At 38.9% G+C, this 27,091-nt stretch overlaps 2 protein-coding genes across 3 annotated transcripts in view; one reads left to right on the top strand and one right to left on the bottom strand.

The window, feature by feature from the left end:
• sept8a (septin 8a) overlaps positions 1 to 19,973 on the bottom strand; it is a 57,130-nt gene extending 37,157 nt beyond the window's left edge. The window contains exons 1-3 of one of the 2 annotated variants that reach the window (XM_038292045.1): positions 19,814 to 19,973; positions 4,588 to 4,702; positions 2,147 to 2,342 (exon numbers count right to left, since the gene is read on the bottom strand). In XM_038292045.1, coding sequence (XP_038147973.1) covers positions 2,147 to 2,342; positions 4,588 to 4,702; positions 19,814 to 19,843 — 341 coding nt within the window. In that variant the 5' untranslated portion in view covers positions 19,844 to 19,973. The remainder of the gene's footprint in view (positions 1 to 2,146; positions 2,343 to 4,587; positions 4,703 to 19,813) is intronic. The other variant, XM_038292046.1, reaches the window with a different exon arrangement.
• A 4,221-nt stretch (positions 19,974 to 24,194) lies between these two features.
• On the top strand, positions 24,195 to 26,501 carry LOC119787962 (ankyrin repeat domain-containing protein SOWAHA-like). The gene has a single exon (XM_038292060.1). It carries the CDS (start codon positions 24,301 to 24,303, stop codon positions 25,666 to 25,668), a length of 1,368 nt encoding a protein of 455 aa, XP_038147988.1. The 5' UTR covers positions 24,195 to 24,300; the 3' UTR covers positions 25,669 to 26,501.
• Positions 26,502 to 27,091: the final 590 nt, after the last annotated feature.

Raw genomic sequence — 27,091 nt, forward strand, 5'->3', positions numbered from 1 at the left:
CATGCAAAGTCAATGGTTGACGCGCGTATAGGCACAGCAAAAGGTCCCGCGGCGCGTTTTGAGCAGCAGGCCCAGCGCGTCGGGAGCGCGCCGCCAACGCGCTGCTGCTGCTCGAGATGGAAAAATTGAAGTTTTGCTGCTGGAAGCGCCGCATCAACCAATCAGAGAAGCTGATCTGGGAGCTGACAGCGAGACAGACACATCGCTCTGATGACATATGATATTAAGGCAAATGAAAAAGGCTGGATGGATGAGGAGATGATGAAAGCGTGGCTGAGGCAGGTGTATGTGAGGAGAACAGGTGGTTTGACGAAAAGTGGAAGGCAGCGCCGGGACGAAAAGTGGAAGGCAGCGCCGGGCAAGTTACGCCACCGTTTGCGGATGGATTGTAGATGCTTGGGCTAACGTGTCTGCTGGCACTGTTGTTCAAGCTTTCGCAAACGCTGGCATTATTTCTGAGGAGCTGCGCTGCACGGAAAGTGACTCTGACAGCGAAGAAGGGGAAATTGGCATGTCTGATTTAGCGCAGCTGTTTAATTCAGAAACTGAATGATGATGACTTCGATGGGTTTGATTAATACTTTGTAATAAATACTTGAATAAAGCACAATCATACTCAGTTTTGCTCCCGCTCTATTTTTCTACCTGAAAACTTAATTCAACAGCAGCCTCTGGGCCGCGTCGCCTCTGGTTTCACCGCGGCGGTTGGCAGGTGTTTTTCATCTAAATAATCTAAATCTTGCAGCTATATTTGCTGTGATCAGTGGGAATAAAGTAGTTTTAATATGTTTGTAAGTGAGAAAGTCCACCTGAAAACTTCATAATTGCAGTCAGTTCATCCAGATTATCTATTTCTGTCGGAGGCGCTCAGACCCCCACATACCAGCTGTGCACCAACAGTAGAAATCCCTTCATCAGCAGCCTCTAGGCCGGGTAGCCTGGCTGGCAGGTGTTTTTCATCTAAATAATTTAAACTGCAGGCACCAGGATACCGGTAATAAAAGCGAACATATTCCGTCGGCAGGTTTCAGGATTTTAAGTTAATATAGGAGTGATCACAGCGCTCTGTCATCTGCGATGTGTCTGTCTCACGGTCAGCTCCCAGGCTTTATTAATACTTTGTAATAAATACATGAATAAAGCACAATCATACTCAGTTTTGCTCCCGCTCTATTTTTAAATACGCAGTAGAGGTATTTTAAGGTAGTAGAGGACATGTACCGGTATATAAAACCCGCGCCCTATAATCTGGTGCGCCTTATGTGTGTGTTAAATACAGAAATGGGACACATAACTGAGACTGCGCTTTTTAGTACGGTGCGCCTTATGGTCGTGAAAATACGGTAATGAAATAGCTTTACTAAAAGATTTAACTTATTAGTTTCTTGATTGTATTAATAAAATGTATTTCCTGGTTTATTTCTATCAGCCTTTGAAATTCTATTCTGTATAAAGATTAAACCTTTAATATTCAACAGTTCCCTTAAAATATGGAAGTTATGCAACATTGGAATTTTAAGTGGTGAATTTTTTTTTCTTTTTGTATTAAAAAAAAAACATGAGTGTCATGCTTTAATGAATCTGTAAATTGCATTAAGCAGTGATGATGAATAAACCATCTCCTATCCCTTTCAGCAAAAAGATGTCCCACATCAGTGATATTTTACTGCTCACAGGGAGACATGGGTTAAAAAACTTTTCATCTCCTCTTTATGACCATCTGTCCACAATCTTCACATCTCTCTTCAATCTTCTCTATGGTATGTGCATGCTTTGACCTTTTGAAGCTTACAGTGTTCATTTCCAGCCTGCTTCAGGGTCTGTCCTTCAGCATGTTGGTTCTTAAGGCCTAGAGCTGCTATCAAAGAGCGTGAGAGTACAGCTTACTGGCTGAACCGAGGCTAGGACGCTTCATTCCACAGCTGAATGTTTACAAAAAAATAAACTACTTCCTTTTTTTTTCCTCCCCCCCACCTCCTCCCCTTTAAATCCCACAGAGAAAAGAAATATGTGTGTGGAATTTAGGAGTGAAATGCTCTTTTTCTCCCTTTGGTATCCGCGCCAACATTTGCACCATGATGTTTTTTTACAGAGAGTTTTAGAGACAATAAAAGATTTTGACACATCTACATCAGGTACAGCCTACCTGTCCTCCTTGTTTATCTGGTCACCAAAACCGACGGTGTCGACGATCGTTAGCTTGAGGTGGACGTTGCTCTCCTGCAGGTCGTAGGTTCGCGGTCGCAGATACACGCCGTTTTGGTAGTGGCTCGCCTCTTCGTTTTCAAACATGGTGTTAAAGAGAGTCTTCATCAGTGTTGATTTGCCAATGCCAGTTTCTCCTATAAACCAAAAAAAGGGAGGAGAATGAAATTTAGGCAACAGATCACAATAATTAAATCATCCAGTGTGAGTTTGGGGTATCTGATAAACCTGAATACGTCAAAAAAAAACTTAGAAACCTAATTTAGTTATACATCAGTTCTTGTCGAGGTGTTGTCGGGGTATTAAAAAGCCCCTGGTTGGGTCTCCCAAGGCAAACGGGCTCTGGGGGTGGTGGTTGACTGGAGCCTGGTGTTCGGCTCCAAAGGAGCCTGAGCTTGTGCAGGAAGGGAAGCAGTACCAGTTACCAGCTCACACATAGCCTGGGCTTTGGAACCCAGCTCCTTGAGGGAGGCTGGACTCCCTTCTACTCTGGAGTGGCCCATGGGGAGAAACGCAGAGGGATTTGGGCTGCATGTCTTCCCACAACTTAGCCATCTTATGTTGGAGTTTACCCCGGTGGACAAGAGGGTTGCATCCCTTTGCATTTGGGCTGGGGTTCCAAAATCCAAAACTGTTGTTTTGGATTGTGGGACGAAGGGCAGCACAGAGTACCAGGCCTTCTTAGTGCCCCTGGGAGGGGGTGTTCTATAGGCTCAGTGGTATTTCATTATTGGACCTTTATGCAACTCCCGGATTGTCTATAGTAAACACCACGTTCAAGTATGAGGATGTCGGTGGCACCAGGACACCCTAGGTCAGAGGTCAATGATGTATCGGTGAAGAGAGGGGCGGAGTTGTGCACCTATCACCACGTGGTGTTGAAATGGATGTCTGCAAAAGAAGAAAGCTGGACAGACTCAGCAGGACCAAGCAAGTAGTGAGGGTCTGCTGGGAACATCGGGTAGAGCCCTGGGTAAGGGAAATTCAATTTGCACTAGCTGGAAACATGGAGTCTAAATAGGGTCCTATCAACCCAGCCAGGCTCGATAGGACTCCTGAGGTAGCAGGTCTGGGAGTGTCTGTGACTCTTGCCCCTGCGACCCGGTCCCGGATAAAGCAGAACACAACAAGTACAATACATTAGAATTAGTTTAGAATTTTTTTTATTTTTTTATGTTTAAAATGGTCGAGTTGTGAATTTAATTGTAAATATCTTTCTTCTTGTAATTGTAAGAACATGATTGAAAGTGGTTATTACAGCATATGTAAAAATATAAATCCCACTTTTTTATGTAACTGTTATCTTGAAGAAGACTATATTAATGTGTTTTTTTTGTTTTTTTTTTATAGTGGGCTATGATTGCTGTGGCATGCACTCACAGCTGTTCACTAACCTAAGAGCGACTTCAAAGAATGAATGAAGAGTGCTTTCATCGTTAGGTTTATCATTATCACAATAGTACAAGAAAATAAAACAATAAGACTGAAGGTCCATATCGCTCAGCCCTACTGGCCAGCCACTATCTTTAAACAATATTGGCATTATTTTCTTGTACTGGTATCGTCTCCTTCAGTGACAGACTGCTGCACCCTTAATGCACCAGGGAGCATTAACGCAGATCCTTCCTCCAAGCAGCTGTATGACTCGATAACCATCTTTGTACCCAACAACCTGAATAAGTTGTTGCATTCATGCATGTTTATTTTTTAACTCTCCTACTTATTCTGTTATTTTCATACACTTTTTAAGGTCCACATTTGTGTGACCACTTTTGCTATAATATTTTGCTGCTGTAATGCCACAATTTCCCCTTTGTGGGACAATAAAGGGATTTTCTATTCTATTCTATCGGCTGAAATGTACAAGCGTTTGCAGATTTCTAAGCACATTCAGCAGCCATGCATTGAGATCAGTGCATCCATTGTGATTCCTTTGTGATCTATTGTTAATGATTTATTTGATTTCATAATAAATGTTTCTTTTTTTGTTCAAATACTTCAATCGTTCTGTAACATTTGTTGTCATGGCGATTTTTCATACATAAATGGAGGAAGAGAAATCGATATCAGCCTGAAAAACCGGCAAACAAACTACGGTTAATTCTTGTACGACATAGAGTAGATTTGAAAATGTTAATAACAGCTCTATTTTCTACTCCTACATGTTATGTGGTGTTGAAAGCTTGCCGTCATCCTGATGTGAACCAGAATATTTGATAACACGGGAAAAGCCACATGGAATATAAAAGCTGCAGACATTTTTCCTGCTCTAAATCTATGTACAAACATAACTGTGCCTTTAGAGTTAAACTAATACGTCATTTGGCCAATATTTTTTGCCAATGTAAGAATTTTTTTTTCCTTTCACATTTTGTTACTCACCAACACACAGGATGTTGAAGCAAAAACCCTGCGTGACCGATTTACTGACCAGCTGGTCAGGGAGGCTGTCAAATCCAACATGGCCGCCCAGGCTTAGGTTACGCTTCTCCTCATTCTGAAAGGAAATAGACAAAACATCAGAGATCTGGTACATTTGAGGAAAACATGGCAAAGATGTCACATTCACATTTTTGTGCAACTAAGCATCAAAGATCTTCTGCTCAGCAAGCAGACGTTAAGCCTATCAGCTATACACACTGACTTAGTTCATCAGCGCCTTCAGGAGGGATGAGTGAGAATAATCCTCCACAGAAAGGACAAGAGACAAGAACAAAGAACGCACGCATGTTCTGAAACCTCCACAGATTTATTTAGGGGTTGAAAATGTATGAAAGCTATGAACATTGTCTAATCATGTACAAATGCCATTTAAAACAAGAGAATCAGATTGCAACTGATATATTTTTCTCTAAAGAGTTTACAAGAACATAGAGGACACAGTAAAAGCAAAATAAACCTGGCAAACAAAAGCTACAGTAAGCGATTTTTGATTGTGTGCTTGAACTGGAGCAATCAGGGAGCGAGCAGACAGCACCTTGAGATGAATGGAGCCACCCGATCTGGTCTGGCTCAGCCACGAAGGGCCGCATGCTTGAAGGCTGATGTCACCCGAAACAAGCAGCCAAAAGACAAGAGCTCAGCTTAACGCAAGGGGGAGAGATTGGCTTTGCATACAGACGAGATCTCTTAATAATAAAACTAAGGCGAGAGATCGAAAGCATCTGCAAATTAAAGGTTGAAAATGAGAATGAAATTGAACTGAATTATTTAAAGAACATCAGAGAAACATTTTGTATGAACTAAAGCAGGGATTAATGATATTTTAACCCATTTATAAAAACACCTATTAAACACATTTATAACTTGGTCACTTGTCTTACATTAAAATAAACAAAACATATCTGGTAAATTTCTATAATTAACCAGTTTTCCTTAGTATATATCTGATCAATTATTCACAGGTATTAAGTTATAATGCTTTTTCCAGTTATTTGTTAAGCGGGAAAACTTGAATGCCGTTAACTAAAGCCACGGACACACACAAACACACACACACAAAAAAAACAAGATAGGAATGTGGAGAAGTCCTTGTTTGTTGTTCACTGTAAACTCAGAGCTTGTTTCACAGCCTTTAGGTTTTCCTGTGGTATTTAGCTTGCTGACTGAACATTGCAGAGATACTAAGATTCTTGTGGGGGGTGGGGGGGGCTGGCTCTACTATTATGCCTGGAGAGAAACCCATGCAATTACTCAGAAGCTTCATGAGGGATGGTTTAAAAGGAGGAACTTACATAAGACTTCATTTTATCCAGGAAATTATCTCTTTGAATGGCTGCAGGAGGCGTCCATCAGCATATTTCTTAATATTGCTTTTAAAAAAATACAGCACAAATGAAACTAAAAACTTCCTTCTTTGGTCAACAGAACTCTTAGCTTTTGTGTAGACATCGTTTTTGATCTGTTCATGTTATGCATGGGCCTGTACTGTGGTCACCCATAGCGAGCCAGTAGAGTCAGCCTCTGTGTGAATCCAGCTGTTCGGTTAGAGTCTTGGAGGTTTTTTACAGTATTAAATCCCAAAGTTGGGCTAATGGATCCTTGATCAACTGGGATGATATCTTAAGCTCCACCAAAAAAAAAAAATATTCATAAATCTTTATGGTAAAATGCTCAGATGCACAAGCATCAGTTAAAATGGATAAAACCAATAACTTAGGTTGTTGATGTTTTTAGTAGTGTAATTTCACCCAAGGCTAGTTTATTTTGTAAAGTTTTTGCAAACTAAGGCAGTCGATTTTTTTTCTGATTCGTCGATTAATAACCAGATAGCAAAAGGATTGTAGAGGAGCTGAGCAGCTCCTTTAGTAAAAGACGTTTACACCCTGTTAGTAAAAAGGAGCACTAGCACAGGTCATTCATCGCTTCTGCCATCAGACTCCACAATGCAACACTACAACAACAATAACTTGTGCAATGTATAATGTGCAATTTACCATTTGGTACCTTTTTCTTCCTTTTTGGCACCTTCTTCATCTTTTTGACTAGTTAAGCTGATGTAACGAGTATATTTCTACACTGTGAGATCAACAAAGTCAATCAATCAGTTCCTTAAAGAGAACCTTTTGCTAAATTAAACCAAGTGAAACTAAAACTTTTCCACTTGAGGAGTTCTGATAGAGCACATTGACAAGACGAAAAAGATTTTTATCTTAAATGCAAACTACGTGTTATTATTTTACAATTTTGGGTATAACTGCTGCTCAAGGTGGGTTGTTCTGTCAGCTAAATGCATGTTTTATAGTCTCTATAAAAAAAGAGAGATTAGTGCACTATATTACTTGACTATTACAATAATTGATTGATCACAATTAATCACAATAATTGTTTTAGCCCTATTGCAAAGTCAACCAATAGTTTGGGGGATGAGTTGACTCTGGTAACATTTTGTGGCTCAGAAACTGAAAGGTTTGGGAATTTGAGAGAACAGGCTTCTAATAAACCCTTTAAAAATATTCAAATGCTCCTCCAATTTTCTAAAAATTAAGAAAACAGACACAGAAAATGGTGGATGGCATGTAAAGATTCAGTGCTCAGGTAGGAAGAATCTGCTCACAGGACAACTACTGCTTTTCTGCTTTAAAACCTGCCCATTCTGCAAAAGAATGGGAGAAAAATTAAAGGCTAAAAAACACTTAGACTTGGACAGACGTTCACCTTCATGTAGGAGGAAGGAGGATTTGGATAACTAAATGCTAAAGCATTTTGTACAATCATCTTTTCAAATCCACTTTCAGATAGATAGAAAACGATATACCAGTGAGCAGAGTTAAATGCGAGGGCTTTCATGAGTTCATGCTTTTCATGGAGCCAAGTTTTAACATTCTCTGAGAGAAATCCATGAAGCACTCATTAAGAAGAACAAAGTGTCACTCCCACCACAGATTTTTAAGTTGCTTAACTTTACCGTCTGATTTATTGAAATGAAGTGTAAAGTCTAACAGTATGGCAGAGCGAATAATCTTGTCTATAATTAGAAATTTACATCTCATTTCATAGGGACTTATAGGGATTTCTTCTTTATTTTCTCCTTTATTTTAATTAGTATTTAATAGAACTTACAGAATAAATTGCTAAAGGATATGCTTTTTTATAAATTCGGAACATTGTAAAAAAAAAAGAAAAAAAAGAAACGCGTCATGTTTTTGAAACACCTTTTTTATACAGCGAGACATTCAAGGGAATGTTTTTAACAAAATGCACACTTGGTTGGTAGCTGATTGATAAAAAACAATAAAGTTTAAGTTAATTCTATCAATAACCTTCGCCACTAACTTATTTAAGTAAAAAAAAAAACAAGCTTAAGTATTTAAAATAGAATCCATCCATTTTTCTTAGTAATACTTAATCAGAATAATTGATCAAATATTTGCAGCCCTGCCTATTTCTTATGGAATTTGAGCCATTTTGCAAAGAATTTGGAAAGAATTTGGAAAATGGGGGAATGGTGGCCTAGGGCATAGAGCTTTGAATCCTGAGGTTGAGAGTTCGCAAGAACCCGCTCCCACAGACTGCCACCTTGGATCCAAAAAGACCACCCCGCCCCGGGCGCTACAAATGGTAGCCCACTGCTCCACAAGAGGATGGGTTGAATGCAGAGGTTGAATTTCATTGCGCTGTAGTTGTGACAGTGCAATGACAATCTAATACTGGGGGGAAAAAGAAAAATAATAATATACAAAGATTTCAGTTTATAGATGTGCAAATATTGACCATACAACAAGAGGCTTGCAGTTGTAAGGGCAAAGTGGCTATAATGAGCCCCAGTTTATTTCTATCCATCTGTGTATGTGTCTATGTGTGCGCTGTGTTCACGTCACACTTTCTTCGATTTTTATGAGCAAAAACGCTTAAAAACTATTCAACTTTTTCCTTCCATATAATAATATTATACTACTTCATATTGTGCTACCACATTTGAATAAAAATATATAGAAAAAAAATACAGATTGTGGTTTTAATATGACGATATGTAGAGCTCAAAGAGTATAAATACTGCTGTAAGGGAAGGTAAACAGCTTTAAGAAGAAAACAGACCCTTTAAACTTTGCTTCTGTTCTTCACTAAAACCTAAATGGTAAAACTGTATAATTCAAAAGAACAACAAGGATTCTGAGTCAGATAATGATATAGGATTAACCTCCTACACCAAACCAGATTGATCTAGTCTGTGTCATCTATATAGTAGAAACACATCAGAGGCAGATGGGTTCTATGACTGAATGATGCAAACGGAAACTGACCCTACAGACCAAACCAAGTGTTATCTTTTAGACCGAGCAGAACTGCAGACGTGGACATCGAGCCTCCAGCTGGGTTTTCACCATGTCATTCAACACTGGACTAAATTACAACCTTCTCAATCTTTCACTTTTTTTTTACATCAGCAGAAACAAAACATTTAAAGGTTTCCTGCAAACAAAATCCAGCAATTTTCCATTGTTTTAATCAAGTATTTTTTACATCTTATTCCAAATTTCTTTCCAGATGGGAAAGTGGGAGCCAGACTAATCCCACCACATGTACACAACAAAGTAAAAAAAATAATAACCTGTAAGCTCAGCATGCAGAGAGGACACAATTAATAAAACAAATAAATATATACCACACCATCAGACGTGCGTTTACCCATCAGTTACAATCAGACCACTGTGAGCAACCATGAAGAATCAGCTTCCACAAACCCGTGCTCCATCGACAGCGTGAAATATGAAAGGAATTAATATCTTATGGTTGTCTCCACTGTATCACCAGACAGAAAGGGAAAGGGTGCAAAGAGAAACCCTAAGGCGCTTTAAAGTCAAATGAGGCGCAAACAATATGGGCAAGTATAATTTTATTACAGCCTAGCAGGCTTATAAATGACAAAGTTTAGAAATGGATTTTCTTATTTTCCACTTATGAAACCAAGAGGTGAGCTGCAGATTAATGAGGATCTCAAAAGAGTTATCTCTATTACAAAAGACACAATGATAAAAAAGAAAAAGAAAATAAAATAAAACTAATAAGTGCATAATTGGGTGGGTTATAAAATAGAAAAATCTTTTTTTTTTAATAGAATAATGATAATTAGGGCTTCAGTTATTGACTATCTTAGTAATTGATTAATCTTAGCTGATATCACACCAATATAGATATCCAATTAATCACTATTAATACTAGACTTTAACCGCTCAACCAGGCGCGCTCGGTAAACTGACGGATTTTCGTGTGATTGGTCACGATCAGCGACCGTCATTATGGAGACTAGGGGTGGGTATTGGCAAAGAAGTCACGATTCGATTCGAATCACGATTCACATGCCACGATGCGATTCTATCACGATGCATCACGATACTTGAAATATTGCGATGCATTGGGATATTTTCACTGAACACTGTAAGAAAAAGATACAGCCCTTACCAGTGGCTGACTGGCTGGGTGTGATCTGGATAGTGTCTTCAATTGATACATAACTGAAAGCAACTGAATTTATACATAGCTGTATTTATTGAAATTACTTTTGGAGGTGTTGCCATGAAAACAAATACTGGACAGAAATATTACTATTACTGGCGTGGACACACTGACAAAAAGATCTTAGGATTCATCAAACTTAAAATAACAAAATGAGGATAATCAGTCCGGACATGCTTATGACACAAAGCAGCAGGCGTCAACACATCCGCAGCGACATCTGCTGGACTGGAAGTTGTATTCCACTTGGTTTGATTGATGTGCGCCAACCATTAATGTATTTTATTTGTTCATTTTTTTTTTTAATAATCGATTCTTGCCTTCAAGAATCGATTTAGTAGATCACAAAAATTAGAATCACGATGCATCGATTTGACGATTATTTTGCACACCCTTAATGGAGACCGTAGATTTTGAGCGCCGGTTGTTGCGTTGTTACGTTTTTTTCTGAGCAAACACGCATCTTTCTCCTGCATTGGTTCATGTTTCTTTTGGTCAGGGTGCAACTCAACAGGTGAACAAATCACCTGGACAAAAGAGGTAAGGGGAGACGGCATTCTGAGCCCAGACAGAAGCAGCGATGAATCAGTGCGAGAACACCAGGAGAGAGAGCACCATAAACGGTGGCCAGCCGTGCCCCCATCTGGAACCAAGGAACCAGAGCAGTAGATTGGAGGAGCACGGGGAAAACAGCACCAAGGTGGGGAGAGGCTACAGTTCACCAAGGCTAGCTAGGCTACCTGAAGAGGCACAGAGGAAGATTGGCTAAATCCGCTGGGGAAACTGTTCACTGATGGCGGGGGAGAGGCCACTGCTGGCCGGGAGTAGGACAGCCGTGTTTTGGAGAAGCCAGCCAGGGAGAGGCTATGGCTAGCTGAGGTTAGCCTCTAGATGCTAACGTCTGGAGGTGGAAAAATGACAGTGGGGGATCAATGGACAGAGTGGGGAGAGAAGGGGACTGGTCATCAGTGTCTGCATTGGAGCTATGATGATGATACAGTCCTTTAGGGCTAAAATAAAACAGCTTTTTAAACCCACCTTTTAAGAGAATTCTCCACCTCTACCTTTATTTTATTTTTTTCTATTATTTTCTCCATCTTCCTTTTTTTTTAAATGCTCGTCTCCACTGCCTCCTTCACTGAAAGAGTGGATGATTCATTAAACTTCATCGTCTCCTATATTTCCATACCTAATGATACAATGTCAATGTACATGAGAGAGCAGTATTGAAGAATTTATGGATTTCATGCTGTGATCGGCAAATTCTGATATTAGTGATTTCAACCTCAAAATCTAAAAAAATTAATCATTTAAAATACAAATCTTTGACAGCCAAACATGGCTTTTCATTAACAATAAAAAAGGACAAATATTGTTCAGTCATGACAACTATAAACAATGAAAACGAAGTACCAACATGACTGTATAATGGGACCAAATCCTAAAATGCTTCAACATTTTACTTCAGTTTCTAAGTGCTCTGCTTTCATGCCCATGTTGTCACGGCAGCATGCTTTAATGGAACACCTGTGTTCATCAGACAATCTAGTAAATACCTTTGCACAAAAATCAAGTTGGCTGTTTGTGTATTTATGCAAAGTTTTGTGTTTTTTCCCCTACACTGATTCAGTCTTTGCGACGAACAGAAATGTATCAGACATTACAAGAATGATTAACTTGTCTTCCAGCTGCCAAGCAAACCCACACACCTGCCTCGTCTCTGTCATGTTTTTAAACAATCTGACAGCCGGATCCACTTCACTGCTGCTCTTATTTATGAGCATCTCCTTCTTTGCACAATTTGGCATCAAACTGACATGTTTTCCTGCTTAATTTAATACAACTTGTGCCTTCAGTTGTTATAGGCCAAACTGAAAGTCAAATGCAAACACAGCCTATGCCTGTGTTGAGATTGAGTCATGTCTAGTTGTTGAGAAGTTAAGAATGTCTGGAGGAATTCTGAATGCAGTATTGCATGTTAAAATCCACTTGGATTTGTGAGAAAAGGACCACATGATAATCTCAACAACAAACCAGCACTCACAAGTCAAAGACTTAATGGCTGCTGACAGGTTTTTCCTGTCTGATGGCTGCTAGGTCGTTTCAGCCAGCTAGATGAGGAGGTTTTTATTACGAATTAAAGAAGAAAAAAACTTTTTATTGGTCAAGATGTTTCCTCAAAGCAGCTCGCACCAACCACTCATAGAGATCTGACTGGTATGCTAACACTCTCCTACACCCACTCTGGCCAGCAGGGATGTTGTAACAGCAAAAAAATGTTGACAGTTGAGATTTCAACGTTACACATGCAGTCAGGAGTTAGAAAATAACAAGGGATTAAAACTAGTTTCTTTATGGTAATTATTACGCATAACATCTATTGAAGCTGCAGCGACTCCTCAATGATCATTCAGGAGAGGAAAAAGCTAAACTAGACCAATGTGAGGAGACAGAGGGGAAGTATTTTTATGAGGTAGATGAACTTTGCTTTTGGAGAATACAGAAACATTCCTGATGGTGATCCAAGGAAATCACACATATCAGGTCAATGTTTGGACTAAGGGTTCCTACGCCTTCATCCTAACACCTTTTCCAGACTTTGCTGTTAGAGTTCCCAGTTTTACTTTTCATTTTATTGTAATAAACATAAAAGACTGAAATAAGAAACTGTGAAGCCCCCCAACATGGACGGAGAGAGAAAAAAATTAAAGGTTTCAAACCGTAGGGCAGAAAGACGGAAAGGCCGAAGGCAGGGTGAGAGTAAAGAAAGGAAAGAATGCAGGAAAAACTGAAGTAAAGAAGGAAAATGAAAGGAGGGACAGAAACCTTTTCTCCATAACCACAACGTTTGCGTCACACTTTGAACTTTAGCATCTTAACTCCAAGGTGTGGGTATCAAGGGCTGCAAGAGTCCATCCTTTGTTACACTTAATCTACTTACAAATCGGATGCAATTACTCATGAAAAATGAGAAAAGACGCATTAAATTTTTTTTGCTGCACTATGATTTCTCTATAATTTCAGACAAACATCATCCAAAGACTCAGCAAAATCTCCATGACCTAAAAATTCTGCCACTCATGTATCATTTATCAGATGGAAAGCAGAAAAACTGCCATGATGTAATGTCTGCTAGTTTATGTCCCCCGTAATTAAATTCTGCTAGATAAGTCATTCAGATGGAAATTCATGCCCACACCTGACCTAGGTCTAATCAGTGACCCAAAGCACAGAAAAAGCAGCGTTAAAAAATGGAGGCTTAAAAAAAACTAATAAAAAAGAAACTATGGGTCAAGTACAAGAGATAAACCAACTTTCATATCCTAAGTTACAGCTTCCTCTAAAGTTTTCCCTTATATGACAGGCATTGTTTCAAAGGTTTAGAGCATCACTACATCTAATCATTACAAACAAACTGTGGGGCCTGCAGAGGTTGTGTACAAATACACGAGCGGAAAGTCAGAAACAGCTTTAACAGTTATTTATAGGGTACCGTTGATCAGAGGAACAATTGAACTGAAGACTATTAAATATATATATATATATATATATATATATATATATATATATATATATATATATATATATATATATATATATATATATATATATATATATATATATATATAGGCCACTTAGAGAACAAAATAACTTAATAAAGGCATCAATGATGCATGGGCAGTGGACAACAACACTCCTGAGATCACCGTCACAGTTACTGGGAATTAAATATTTACCTAAAGACAGGTCTGGTTTTTATTTTCTACATGCATTTCTACAACATCACAATATATGTTGTAAAAAGACAAATGTTATATTGTTACTGAGTTTATGCAATAAACCTCCAGCTAGAGCACATGTGACCACTTCTTGGTTGCTTGTCACTTTGCTTTAAGCCCTCTGTGCAGCTAATTTCAGTCTAAGCATGCAGTACTCAAGGGAAAGGCCATATTCTTCAGGGTCAGTGAAGCACTGTACATGCTGGATACGTTACGGGGCGTTTTGTTATGTAAGCATTTAAAAATAGAGATCGCTCTTTCATGGTACACAATCTGATGCCTTTAGCTGAGTGAAAACGATGAAAATAACTGATCAGTCAGGCCTCATCGACCCCTTCCAGTGTTTCCTGCACAGAAATTCCTCCCAAAGCTCCCATTTCCATCAGATGGGATCGATGTGGACCAACAGTCTGACAGACCACATGTCTCTATCAATTGCTGCACATAATTAACAGCCCTGGCTTTACACAGAGAGGCAGGGGGGCATGACAGTTTGCTCAATGTGGTCTCACTTAGTTCACAAAGTCAGACAGGAAGTCAGTCAGGGAGCTGCAAACTCTGGCCTGTTCCCCTGCATTCTCAGCATTTCTGGCTAATCAATCCTCTCGTTTTGTATTCCTATAGGAACATTTTGAAAATCACAGCTCTGCAAGATCTTCTGGAACCAGAGCAGGACTCAATTTTACATTAAAAAGTTTGAATTGAGCAGAATCGCTGTGTTCTTCTTATGTTTTTGGACCCACTCCTTCCTTCTTCGAAGGCGTGTCGCACCGCTAAGCAGCAGGATTGTGTTCTTAATCTCTTTATCTCAGTGCTGCTTACTGTCCAGTTCAGGAACCTTTTCAAGCATCTGCCAGAAAAGTTAATCCGCACTCTTTAAATCCTCATCGTTTGCACCGGCCACTCCACTGTGATGTATTCTCTCTCTCATACTATTATTAGAGGGCATTACTCAGATTTTCCATAAACTGTGCTGTCCCACCCGGCTGTCGTTTCCATTGGGTCACACCTGAGTAGTTACACCATATCAAAATGAGGATAAAACCAAACCAGCTCCACCCTACTTCTGCTATCCTCCACAGAGAAAACCTGTTGGCTTTAGCATCATGCTATTCAAACTATAATATTTACGCACTAAAGGTTTTACGACTGATATAATAAGTGCGCCTTAAAAAACACACAATGCCTTTTACTTTGTATTTTTTTCCGTTTTATGCCACGGAAGAAGAACTGAGATTTTCTCAGATCTACTGTAAGCCAGTGTTAGACGCACTATACGCCCAAATCAGAAGTAAGCAACTGTTAAAAATCAGCTTCACTGCTAACTCTTTAAAAAGTTTATATGAAAAAAAAAAAAAGTATAATACCGTAAATTTACGGTATTACGGTATTAAATTTACGGACTATTAGCCACACCTGAATATAAGCCGCAGAAGCTAAATTGCATGATTTGTACATATACAAGCCGCACCGGACTATAAGCAGCAGGTTTTTATGTTTAATTACCATATGGTTCATGCACAGAGAGGATTGTCGGGAAAGAGACAACTGTTTGGGGAAGCTCCTATTTTTTAACATTTCAACACAATTGAATTGAGACAATTCTTCCTGCTGGCGTCTCCAACGTCTCACCATTGACTCGTTGATTCCAAGGTTACGTACAGCGGTTCTATTTCCTTCGTAACTGCCAAATTGACTGCCTTTAACTTAAAAGCTGCATCATATGCATTTCAATGTTTGTTTTCCATAATGAGGGTGTCACAAAAACTGTCTCGCGTTCGCAATGTCCGTCTTTCTCGGCGTCTGCTTCCGGAGGACGTCCGCATTCCCCCGTGAGCGGCTACTTGTGTGTTGAAGCAAATGTGACGTCAACATGGCGGATGGTAAAATCCATAGATTTAGGTACCGTATTACCCTAGTGGCCGTTAGCTGTAAAAGTCCATAGATAAGCCGCATTGTTATATAAGCCGCAAGGTTGAAAAATAGTCGAAAAATGGGGAAAAAGTCGCGGCTTATAGTCTGAAAATTACGGTATTAACTCTCACAAAGCAAGGCAGCAGCCACCTGACTGACTCCCCTCGATGTGGAGGAGCAGCAGCTCTGCCCATTTCCGAAGGAACGCTCATTTCAGCCGCTTATATCTTGGATCTCGGTCTTTCAGTCGTGATCCAGCTGTCATGACCACAGGTGAAGGCAGGATTGTAGCCTGATAAAGTCAGCCTTGCATTTTGTTTCAGCTCTTTCTTCACCATAACAGAACTGTCCACATTAGAGCTGCACTGATTCTATCATGTTGATCTCCAGCTCCATTTTCCAATCTCTTGTGAAAAGGACCCTGAGACTCTGGGACTGTTTCACTATCCTCTAACCTGGAGAGGTACAGCCAATCCTGGACTCAGACTTGGAGCTGTGAACCTTCCCAGCTGGATGGAGTCACCCGTTAAAAAGCAGAGAAAAAATCCACTGATGCCTAAACCAGACCTCCTCCAGCTCTTGGCAGCACCTAGAAATCCTGTCTAAGACTTATGAACATCATCACTGACTTTTTATTCCTCTACCCAAAAGCAAAATATATTTAGCTTATGGTATAAGTAAAAAAAATACTTAGAAAAACCTATCAGTCTGCTTCCAACAAATGCTGCATTGTTTTTGTAAAATTTAAATGTAGAATACACTAAAATAAATTATCTTTACTTAAAGTCAATAAATTATTTTCATCAAACTCCATTAAAAATAACAATCATAGCAATTATTTTCTAAATATATATATATAGAGATATTATTTAACACAATTATAACCACCTTTTCAATAACAAGTAGTTATAATTTGCCTTTTGATACATGAGCCTTGAGTTAAACATAGAATAAAGCCTGGCTATGAACATGATTGTTGGAACTGTTACTAGGTTACCACCAATCAGTATGAAGCTAATAGCAAACTTTCTTAGTGATGAAACTTTTTGCTGGGCGGAGAAATAATTTAAAAACCACCTTTCTGAGGGTGTATTACTATATTTCCAAATCTAATCCCTTTGCTCCTTTGACAGACATCTCAAAGACTCGATGCCCAAGTTTTCCTTCACCAAAGCCAAATTCTGCCTAAATATCGAAATGTTATACAGTATTCATATTTCCAAGCAAATATATACAGCCTTAAATCAGGAGATCTGATAGATAAACACACACTTTTCCAGCCTTATCAAGAAATAAAAGCAATTTACAGCCTTATTTTAGCATTTCACCAAGAAACCTTTTTTTTAAGCAGATAAATATCCCATCTTTGTAAGTTAATCATGACATTTAGGCTGAATGAAGGAACTGTTATGATCATATACTGCAACGATAAGAAAATCAGCTTCTTTTTATCATTTTTCGTCGAGTTGGGATTCAAGTACCTTAAATATCCCATCGTTAAATTATAAATATAAATTACCCCAGAATGTCTGTTTAACCCTTTATAGGGCAAGTTACGGTTTTTGATCACTTGCACGCCCCTCACTAATGGAATCCCCCCTGTCACTCAGTGACATCTAGAAGCAAAAGATCTATATATCCAGCCAAAGATACTGCTACATGGCTGTACATCTTATTTTGGCATTTGACCAATTAGATGAGCCCTTAAATCAGGCATCCCCAATGTCGGTCCTCGAGGCCCACTGTCCTGCAGGTTTTAGAGGTTTCCTGTCTCCAGCACAGCTGATTTTAATTACAAGCTGATTAACAGGCCTTTGCTCAACTACAATCATCATAATCAGCTGTGCTAAAGCAGGGAAACCTCTAAATCCTGCAGGACAGCGGCCCCGAGGACCGACTTTGGGGATGCCTGCCTTAAATGATATATAAATGATTACCCACTGTTGATTAAGTTGGAAAAAAAAGTTAACAAGCCAGCATTCATAACATGTAGGCGAATCACTGTCCCCCAGACATCACCGGTTATATTTTTTATATTTATATTTTTTTTTAAACAAAGCGGCGCGTGTATGACGTCATCCGCGCGCGCCGGACTGGAGTTGTGACAGGCAGCCAGGGCACAGGCGGCTACGCTCTACCCCTTATATTCATTCGGCTAGCTAACCTAAATCGTTCAATTCCATTTCGAGAGCGAGATCATCTGTGGTAGTAGCACTAAACATCTTCCAGGCATGTGAGAAAAACTAGCAGCAGTTCAGCCGACAGGATGAATGAACGGTAGCTGGCGCACACAGATGACATCATACACATGCAGCTTTGTTTTTAAAATATATAAATATAAAAAATATAACCGTGGATGTATGGGGGACAGTGATTCGCCTACATGTCATGAATGCTGGCGGACCTTAAAGACTAAATTATGAACAGTTTATTTTGTGCCTTCAACTCGTTGCCCATAGGAAGACGTTACTTGGATATAACCTAACGGAATATCTTCAGAACAGCTCCAAACGACATAAAACTCATTAAGTGAGTAGAACATGATGTAATAACGTAAAATCAAGGGCCCAATGTAAAAAAATTACGTTCCCCTTTAATATATCCGGGCAAGTTGGCGTTTCTTATTCCCTTGACATTCAAATCTCCATATTTTTTGAATGTTAGAGTTAATAAGGTCTTATCCTGGATTCCAATAACACACTAGAAGAATGATCTAAAAATTAGTGAAAATGTCTAAAAATAAGACTTAATTTACTCTTAATTTGAGGAGACTGCATTTTTTTCCTTATTTTAAATGTTCAATTTACATTAAATTTACTGCTCAACTCAAGAAAAACAATGCACTTATTTTTAACCAAAACAGACTTACTTCCTGAGCTATCTCTATAGTTATGCTGCTATAGGTTTAGACTTCTGGAGGACATAGGGACCCCCACTACATCATTCTGCCTCTACTCTCCCAATCTACAGAATCTGTTAGTTCAATATTTAACGTTATGCTCTCTCTGCTTTTTCTCATGGTAGCTTCATCTGGTCTGTTCCTGTTTGGCTGTGACTCCATCCTGGAGAGAAATATCAGCTGTGCTGCTTTCATCAACACCCTTGTTTATAGATGTTGGAGATCGGCCTGTTTTCCAATGTGGTCCTGTCTCTCTGACCGTGATTGGCTGGATGCGCTCTCTTTATCCTCTGACATGGGAGCTGGCTCGGAGCTTGTCTGCCTGGCTGTGTGTTTCCTGGATGGGCCGCCTTTTACAGCTGCTTTTTGTGTCTCTGCTTCTGTCTCCTTGAACCCCAGTCGGCCTTGGCAGATGGCCGCTCACACTGAGCCTGGTTCTGCTTGAGGTTTCTTCCTGTTAAAAGGGAGTTTTTCCTCTCCACTGTCGCTACAAGCATGCTTAGTGTGAGGCATTGCATTCGAGTCAATGAGTCGATGCAATTAGCTGGTTTTCCATAGATAGAAAACTTTGAATCAATCTGACTGTATGATCTGGTGAACTGTAAAGTGCACTCTTTCACGAGAGCCCTATAAAGGGTTAATAAACCCAATTATTTTCAACCTAAATGCATTCATATTTTTAAGTATCACTTTCCAATTTGCTTGTCAAATCATTCACTTTGCAGCGTTTATTTTATTGGTAGTAGTTCTTCTAACATCTCTCATGGTTTCCTTCTCTCCAGAGGAGACTCTTTGATGTTAGCATCAGAATATTTACATGTCCGACCAAATAAACCGGAGAGGTAACTATGCTTAAGTTAGCAATAGCAGCCGCACTGAGTCACCGTCACAGAAATCACTTCCACCATCACGCCTGATCCACAGACTCCATGAGCGGGGTTAGGCTTTAGCTTACCCGCCTGCTCACACATTCACCGACCAGGTGTTTCTGATAAATGCCGCACTTTGACACACTCCGGGAGTTCAACAAAAAAAAAAAAGCGCTCTGTCATTTACTTACCGAAAATACGTCCACGTCCGTGGCAGCCATAGTGTGGAATGTGTGTTAACGGCGTGCTGAGAGGCAGACTGAGCAGAAGCGAAAGGGAACTGCCCTCCTCTCCTCTCTCCCTACTTAGCCTGCTAGACTAACTGAAGGCGACCTGACAGGGATGGGAAGAGAGAGAGGGACACCAGGCTGCGGGGAACTGCTAGCTGCTCAAAGACCAGACTTGACAAGATAATACCCTGCTGATTTCCTTCTTCTTCTTCTTCTTCTTGTGAGTTTTGGCAAACTAGTTCAAAGTGCATTACCGCCACCAGCTGATAAGGAGTTAAACAAGGAAACAGAAAACAATACTCAAATAAATAAATACATCCCAAACTGTTTAACTTAACCCAACATAATAAATACTTAACCAAATTCGTCCTCATAATTTTTTATCTGTCTTTTAAGTTATCGTCACTCTGCCAGTTTCTGATGATCCAATTGGTTTCCCCAACATCATGCTTTCTCTCCTTTCCCAGTTTAAATCTCACTTCAAGATATTTTTCTGCAGCTTTCACTTCTACCATGAAAAGAAAAAAAAAACCTTCTTTTTAACAATCAATTAATTTTTTTCAAGCTTTGGACACTGCTCCAGAGGTTTTCATTTACTGAACTGCTGGTTTGGGTCTTTATTTTCCTTAATTTTTCTACTTCTTCTTTTCTGTGATGGCGGATCGCAAGCAATGGCCATACCGCCACCTACTGTACATGAGTATGTAGCAACATTACTTTACATCAAATTCAATTTGTTTTATTATTATTATTATTATTATTATGTATTCTTTAGATAAATAAACAATGTGTTCCTTAATCTGTGAATATCCTTTATATTTCCTTTATTTCCCAATATTCCTTTAAGACTCCATTCTTGGCCTGTCCTTCCAGCCTTTCTTCTCAATTTATCCCTTTCATGTTCATAAGTTTTACAGTTCATCAGTACATGTTCTCCACATCCTTCACATTTACCATTATTTTTCCTCCCTATTAAATATAAATTGTCATTTAAATAGGTATAGCCCACTCTTAATCTGATCATCATTACTTCTTCCCTTCTGTTTCTCTCATTAATGATTTAATACTGATTGTTGGACCTTATTTAATCCTCTTCATTTCTTATCTTCATTCTACCTCTTTTGCCATTTTTTCCATTTCTTTACTCTTAATAAGTGATTTACCTTCCCCTTTCCCAAAAGGAATAGTAATGGTTATTGTTCCCTCTAAAGCCCTTTTTGCTAATATATTTGCTGTTTCATTGCCATAATAAATATCAATGCCACCCCTATATAATCTAAATAGAATGTGCTTGAATTTTGCTGATTTCTTTGTTCGTCGCTACTTCATTTAAATCTTGAGACATCTTGTAGCACTCATGTAAAACGCAGGTATTCAAATTCCAGTAAATAATAATAATAATAATAATAAGGTTATATGTGAAGCTTTCGTACATTAAATTCACAAATTCTAAAGCAGAATGTGATATACAATAGGCTTCAGGTTTGCGTGGGTTATTTATTTATTTATTTAGTTATTTATTTATTTATTTTTGTACTTTCGTGTCCAAAACAGTAAGTTAAATTTCTATTTGCCATTAAACGCCTACAAAGATCACTCCCTGACTTAAAAGGGGAGGGGTGAATTATCTTGACCCAGGGTAACGTCTTTGTCGATGACGGAAGCGTTTTTTATTAGTAATGGGAATTCTGTTCCGTTCAGCGATCCAAATCATTTGGCTATTTCTACTCGAAAAGAGATATTCTTTAACTTCTAAAATAAACTTTTTGGAAGTTTATTTTGTATGTAAGAGCCATCTACAAGAGAAGAGTACATAGCAGCTTAAAACAAATAGATGAGTTTCGTAAAGTGGTTTCACACAGTTCTATTCCACGTTAATATGCTAACATGTTCCTAGAGTCTGAAAGCCTTAACTGGAGAGAAATAATTGTTATTAGAAACAAATAGAATCAGGAAAGAGCATACAGATGCTGTAGAAAGTTAATATTCTGGTATTCAGTTTCTTTGTCCATATTTATTGGATTTTCATGTAAATAATCCAAGTGAAACTAGACGAAAATAATTACAGAATAGCCTTTTCTAACCTAAATGTTGATGTCAAGCTAGTGATAGATAACATCTTTATACTGCTAATAATTATACTGCTTTATACTGCTAATATTCTAGTAAAGAGGACCTATTTGAATAAATGAAAATATTTCAGGGTATGTTGTATTTAAACATTTTTTTTTTTTAGAGATGACCGAATCCATTTGGTACAGTAAAATCTGCTGAAGTTTTTCAGAGTTCGTTTATAATATGTTGGAGTTGATCCTGGAGTTGTTTAACCCCTACAATGTTTAAAAAAAAAAAAACAAAAAGAGCTGGAAGTGTTGAGAATTAAGAAATGTTAATACATGTGACTGAGTAACAGTTACTCTAGATTAAGTTGAATACACACTCATGTACAGATTTGTTAAATTTTATTACATGAGAAATTCACAGTAACTTTTTATAGAAACCAAAAAGCTATTAAAGCTATAAGATAAACCTTTCATGATGCATATTCATTAGTTAATACAGCTCATTTGTTTAAAATACAAAACTGTCATGTTTATGCTCCTCAAGGGGATGGGTTAAATGCAAGAGGAATCTCTCCAGTGTGAGATCAATAAAGTTCAATTATTAAATTATTATTAATATTTAATATGTATTTAGAATTAATAATGTATAGGCCTACTTACTCAAAATTATTCCATTTATCCATCTATTTTCTGACATGCTTATCCCTGCTGGGACCCAGCTCAAAATGATGATTAGTGTATTTATTTCAGATACATAAAATTTATTTGTTTACATTGTATAATAACCTAAACTAGCTGGAGTCCAGGGGTGTGGATCCTCTTAGATCAGCCCTGATGGACTATTACATGATCAGGGGGAAGGTGACTGACATTTGCCCAGCACATAGTAGCTAAAACAATTAAAAGAAGGGAAAAAGACATTTATTCGAAAGCTGAATTTTCCAGATTGCTGTATAAAAACATTTTAAGGTCAAACTGAACAGAATAGAAATGAAAATGAGTAAATAAAATAATTGCAGTATTTAAAGAGAGATTTTAAACGACTAAGTAAAACCAACCTTTCTGGATTAGAAGTCTTCTTTTATTTGTCGGACTTATATTTGTTTTAAGTGAAACAAATTTTAGATTTTCAATAATCATAATCCTAATCACTTTCATTTACAACATAAAACAGAACATTTATAATATATCACGCTGCATTATAAACTGTTTTGATAATGTTTTTCACTTTTTGAGTTTCATTAAAAAATTAATTCTAGTCTATTTTGGTTGTCCTCCATGTTAAACTTAATGCTTGAAGAATTTTGTATCATTTTAATTTTAATACTTTACATCAGTTTCAACATATCCAGAATCGAATATGAAAATATTAACACTATAAAACATGAGTGTCTGTTGGCTTTCTTTGTTCATGTCCTTAAACTGCTCATTTACTGTCCAACTATAAAGGGACAAGTTCATCTACATTTCTGTAAGTAAGAAAAGGGGAACGTCTCTGACTGTTCACAAAACGGAGCTGGCAGAAGCAGTCGGCTCAGGCACAGACGCCACATCGCTGATTCCAATATGGCCGCTCCTTGTCAGAGCCTCCCCTTCGGTTCAGGAATGCTGCGCGGCTCACAGTGCAAGCCAGGACAAGAGCAGACACAGAGCTGACCGCAGAAATATTTCAGCTTATTAAAATATTAAGATATGCTTCTCTGTGTGAAAACATTGTTTTGCATATCTTACATTATTTTAGACCAAATTTACAGCCGAGTAAAGCCAATCAGATCATGTCACACATTCTACTTTTTGCTTATTTTAAAAGTTTGTTTCTTTTCCTTTTTGCCTAGAAGAAAACAGTTGGAAGAAAGTTTTAAAGGATTTACGTGTGAAATGAAAACCTGCTGCCATATTCGAGGCTTTTTCTTATTCCCAACATTACATCAATAGCTCAAATTGGCAGAATTAGTAGGTTCATTTTTTTTTTTTTTATTAACCTTTATTTAACCAGGGAAAACATCCCATTAAGATTAAAAACCTCTTTTTCAAGGGAGTCTTGGCCAACAGGCAGCAAAGTTACATAAGAAACATAGATACATTAAAATAAAAAAATAAAATAAAACATATCAAATCACATATCAATTACACTTAAATATGTTAAAGCGTCTTTCCCCTCATGAGAGTAAAAACATGTCTCATTTCATTGATTCACGTTTGCCTGCAGGGGGGTAAAAAACTGCATATATTATTCAAATCATTTTCAAGTCCCCACCTTTCCCAGACCAAAGGAGAAAAAAAAAGTCATCAGGTGAGAAGGAGGAGAACAGTGCTGCCAGGTGTCTGAACTGTGTGGCTGCTAAACAAGTTTCCTCCTTTTATTTTTCTTTCTTTCTGACATTGATGGTTTTATTCATGGATTTAACTCAGGAATCCATCATTTCTCTGCTGGTGGATGAGGGCGGCAAAATTGAAAAATCTGATCTGGCTGAAAAATTCAGTTCCTCAATGGAGTGCGTCGATCCGGAGGAGAGAGGTCGCCTTAGAGAGCTCTTCAAGACTTTGGTGAATGACGTTGCCTTTGTTAAAGAGATTGAGGGAGTCCGGTATGTTGTGCTAAAAAAAAAGTACCGACATTTGCTCGGAGGGAGCGAGAGGACTGTAACATGTAATCATGAGAGTAAACAGGAGGTGTCAGGTGAGCCGGAGCAGAGTCCATGTCTGCAAGATGAAAAGACTGAGAAGTCAGTGGATCCAGGAGGGTCAGCAGGTACTGAGGGTAATTCAGCAGTTTTATCTCCCATCTTTCTGGCTCTGCAGAGGAGCCAAAGGGACACGTTCAGAAAGAGTAGGATGCTGAATTTTGAGGTAAAAGACAAGCAGGCAGATGAAGCCAAGGAGCAGAGCAAACCCTTCGGTTTACCTCTGAGAGTGCCGCCATCTCTCAGAGTGGAGATCCACAGACCGAATGTGAATCAAGAACCCAACAAGAGCCCAGAACTAGACCCTTCCAGAAGCAGAAGAAAGCCGTCCATGATGGAGAGTCATTCGCCATTGTTGAGGAGGGCAGCGAGAAGCTCCAAGGTTCCAGAGGAACCCAAAGACTCAAGGATGTCCTCCATGTTCCCCCTGGAGCAGACTGAGCATGAGTGGCTGGTGAAATGCGCCGCAGGCCACTGGAGCCAGGTCCACGGCCTGCTGCTCAGCGACTGCCAGCTGGCAGAGAAGAAGGACTTCATGTCAGGGTTCACCGTCCTGCACTGGGCAGCCAAGTGTGGAAACAGTAAGATACTCTCTAAGGTGATGGATTTGTCTCGAGAACGAGGGGTTGATATCGACATCAATGCAAAATCCCACGGGGGGTACACGCCTTTACACATAGCCGCCCTGCATGACCAGGAATACATCATGGCCATGTTGGTGGGCGAGTTTGGGGCCAACGTTAAACTCAGGGACAACTGCGGGAAGAGGGCTTACCACTACCTGCACAAAGGCATCTCCAAAACTGTGAAGGAGATGTTAAGAGGAGCCCAAGCTGAAGTCCAAGCTCAGGAGGAGGATTCTCTTTCCCAGAGAGAGGAGCAGGACTTTCTGCCGGACCTTTCCAGAGGACTACACTCCATAAGCCGCCTCTTCCAGCCAGCGGCGATCATGCACAAGAAGAAACACGGTCAGAGGTCCGGACTGTACTCGCTGAGCGAGGACCCCAAAGAGGAGCAGGATGACTCTGCCTTCAGACACAGAGCCGTGTCCAACGCCTCCGTGTGCTGACGAATGACGGAAATGTTCAAACTTTATCCTGGTATATACTCTAAAAACATCCAACAGTTATATGAGACAAATACCACATGGCAAACCAGGTATGAGCCAGAACAAGATTATCACTGTTTGATAACCTTTAGTAAAAATGCAACATTTTCAAAATTTTCAACAAAAATCTCCAACCAAAAAGTATATATATTCAACATAGTTCTACTTATTTTACAAAAAACAGACAGGAAATATCCCTGCTTCCGCTTAAACATTCATATCGGGAAAATTAAAGCTGTAATAAACCATATAATATATTTTTTTATCTCCATATATTGACTTAAACAGAACTTAGTAAAATAAATCATATCTAAGATCATCTGGACCCTTAAGCCCCAGCAAGCAATAGATTTTATTCTGCAGCTGCTCTGTCTTTATTAAAGTAACACATGCATTACTAAGCCAGTATTAACGGGTCAGTTAGTCAGGTTAGCTATCTTGCTAACCTTAGATTAAAAAAAGGCATCTTTTTAAATCTTTTTTTTTATGTATTAAATATCACAAAGAGCCAAATTTATCCTTGTAAGTAATGGCTGTATTAGCCTTCTTTCAGTTCGCTGACCAGCAGTGCACAGCAGCAAGTTAAGGAGGTATAACACTTTTATAACAAAGATCATGATGATCTAATGGCTTTATTAAAAAAAAGAAAACGATTATTCTTTAAAAACGACTGCTGATAATGGGAGCTATGTGGGTGATCTTATTCATTGGTTTTTGTTTTGATCAGCAACATGTGGGGGAAGGGCTGTGCTGCTTCACACCTGAGGACTTAGAGTTGGAAAACTTTTATGGTCATTTTGTAGTTGTCTAAGTCTAAGGACTCAGGAGTGAAGCAGCACAGCCCTTCCCCCACCTGTTGCTTGTCAAAACAAAAAACAATGAATGGGATCTCCCACATGTCATCAAGACCTTTTCTTTTTTAACTTTTTAACTCATTAAGTGGAATTTTAATCCTTCTGAGAGTTTTGCTGTCACCGTTTTGGCCGTTCACTTCATAGCTGTTTGAATGTTGTCATACTTTGATAGTAAAAGCAGCCAGAACAGGCCTACAGAGCTAAGGAGGAAAAAGAATAAGAGGTGTCATGATTTAAAAGAAGGTGATGAGGTTTTCACTGAACCGCTACAAGATCATCTTTGTGGATTTTCTTTAATCAGTTTTTAATGATCTCTGCCTCATAATGAAACACTCTTGCTGTTCAGAGACTGTCTTCATAAGAGCTTAGTAAAAGTCAGAGATGTATCCACTGATCATGACTTGACATGTTTCGCTTCCTGGGTTGCTTAGTCAAAGATGAACAGAGGGGGTGGGGCTAATTACAAAAAGGAGAAAATCCAAATGATACCACTATATAAGGGACTAAAGTGTGAATCCGTCTCAAGTCGC

The sequence above is a fragment of the Cyprinodon tularosa genome, unplaced genomic scaffold (assembly GCF_016077235.1).
Source record: "Cyprinodon tularosa strain WSP-4 unplaced genomic scaffold, ASM1607723v1 ctg307, whole genome shotgun sequence".
NCBI classification, from domain to species: Eukaryota; Metazoa; Chordata; class Actinopteri; order Cyprinodontiformes; family Cyprinodontidae; genus Cyprinodon; species Cyprinodon tularosa.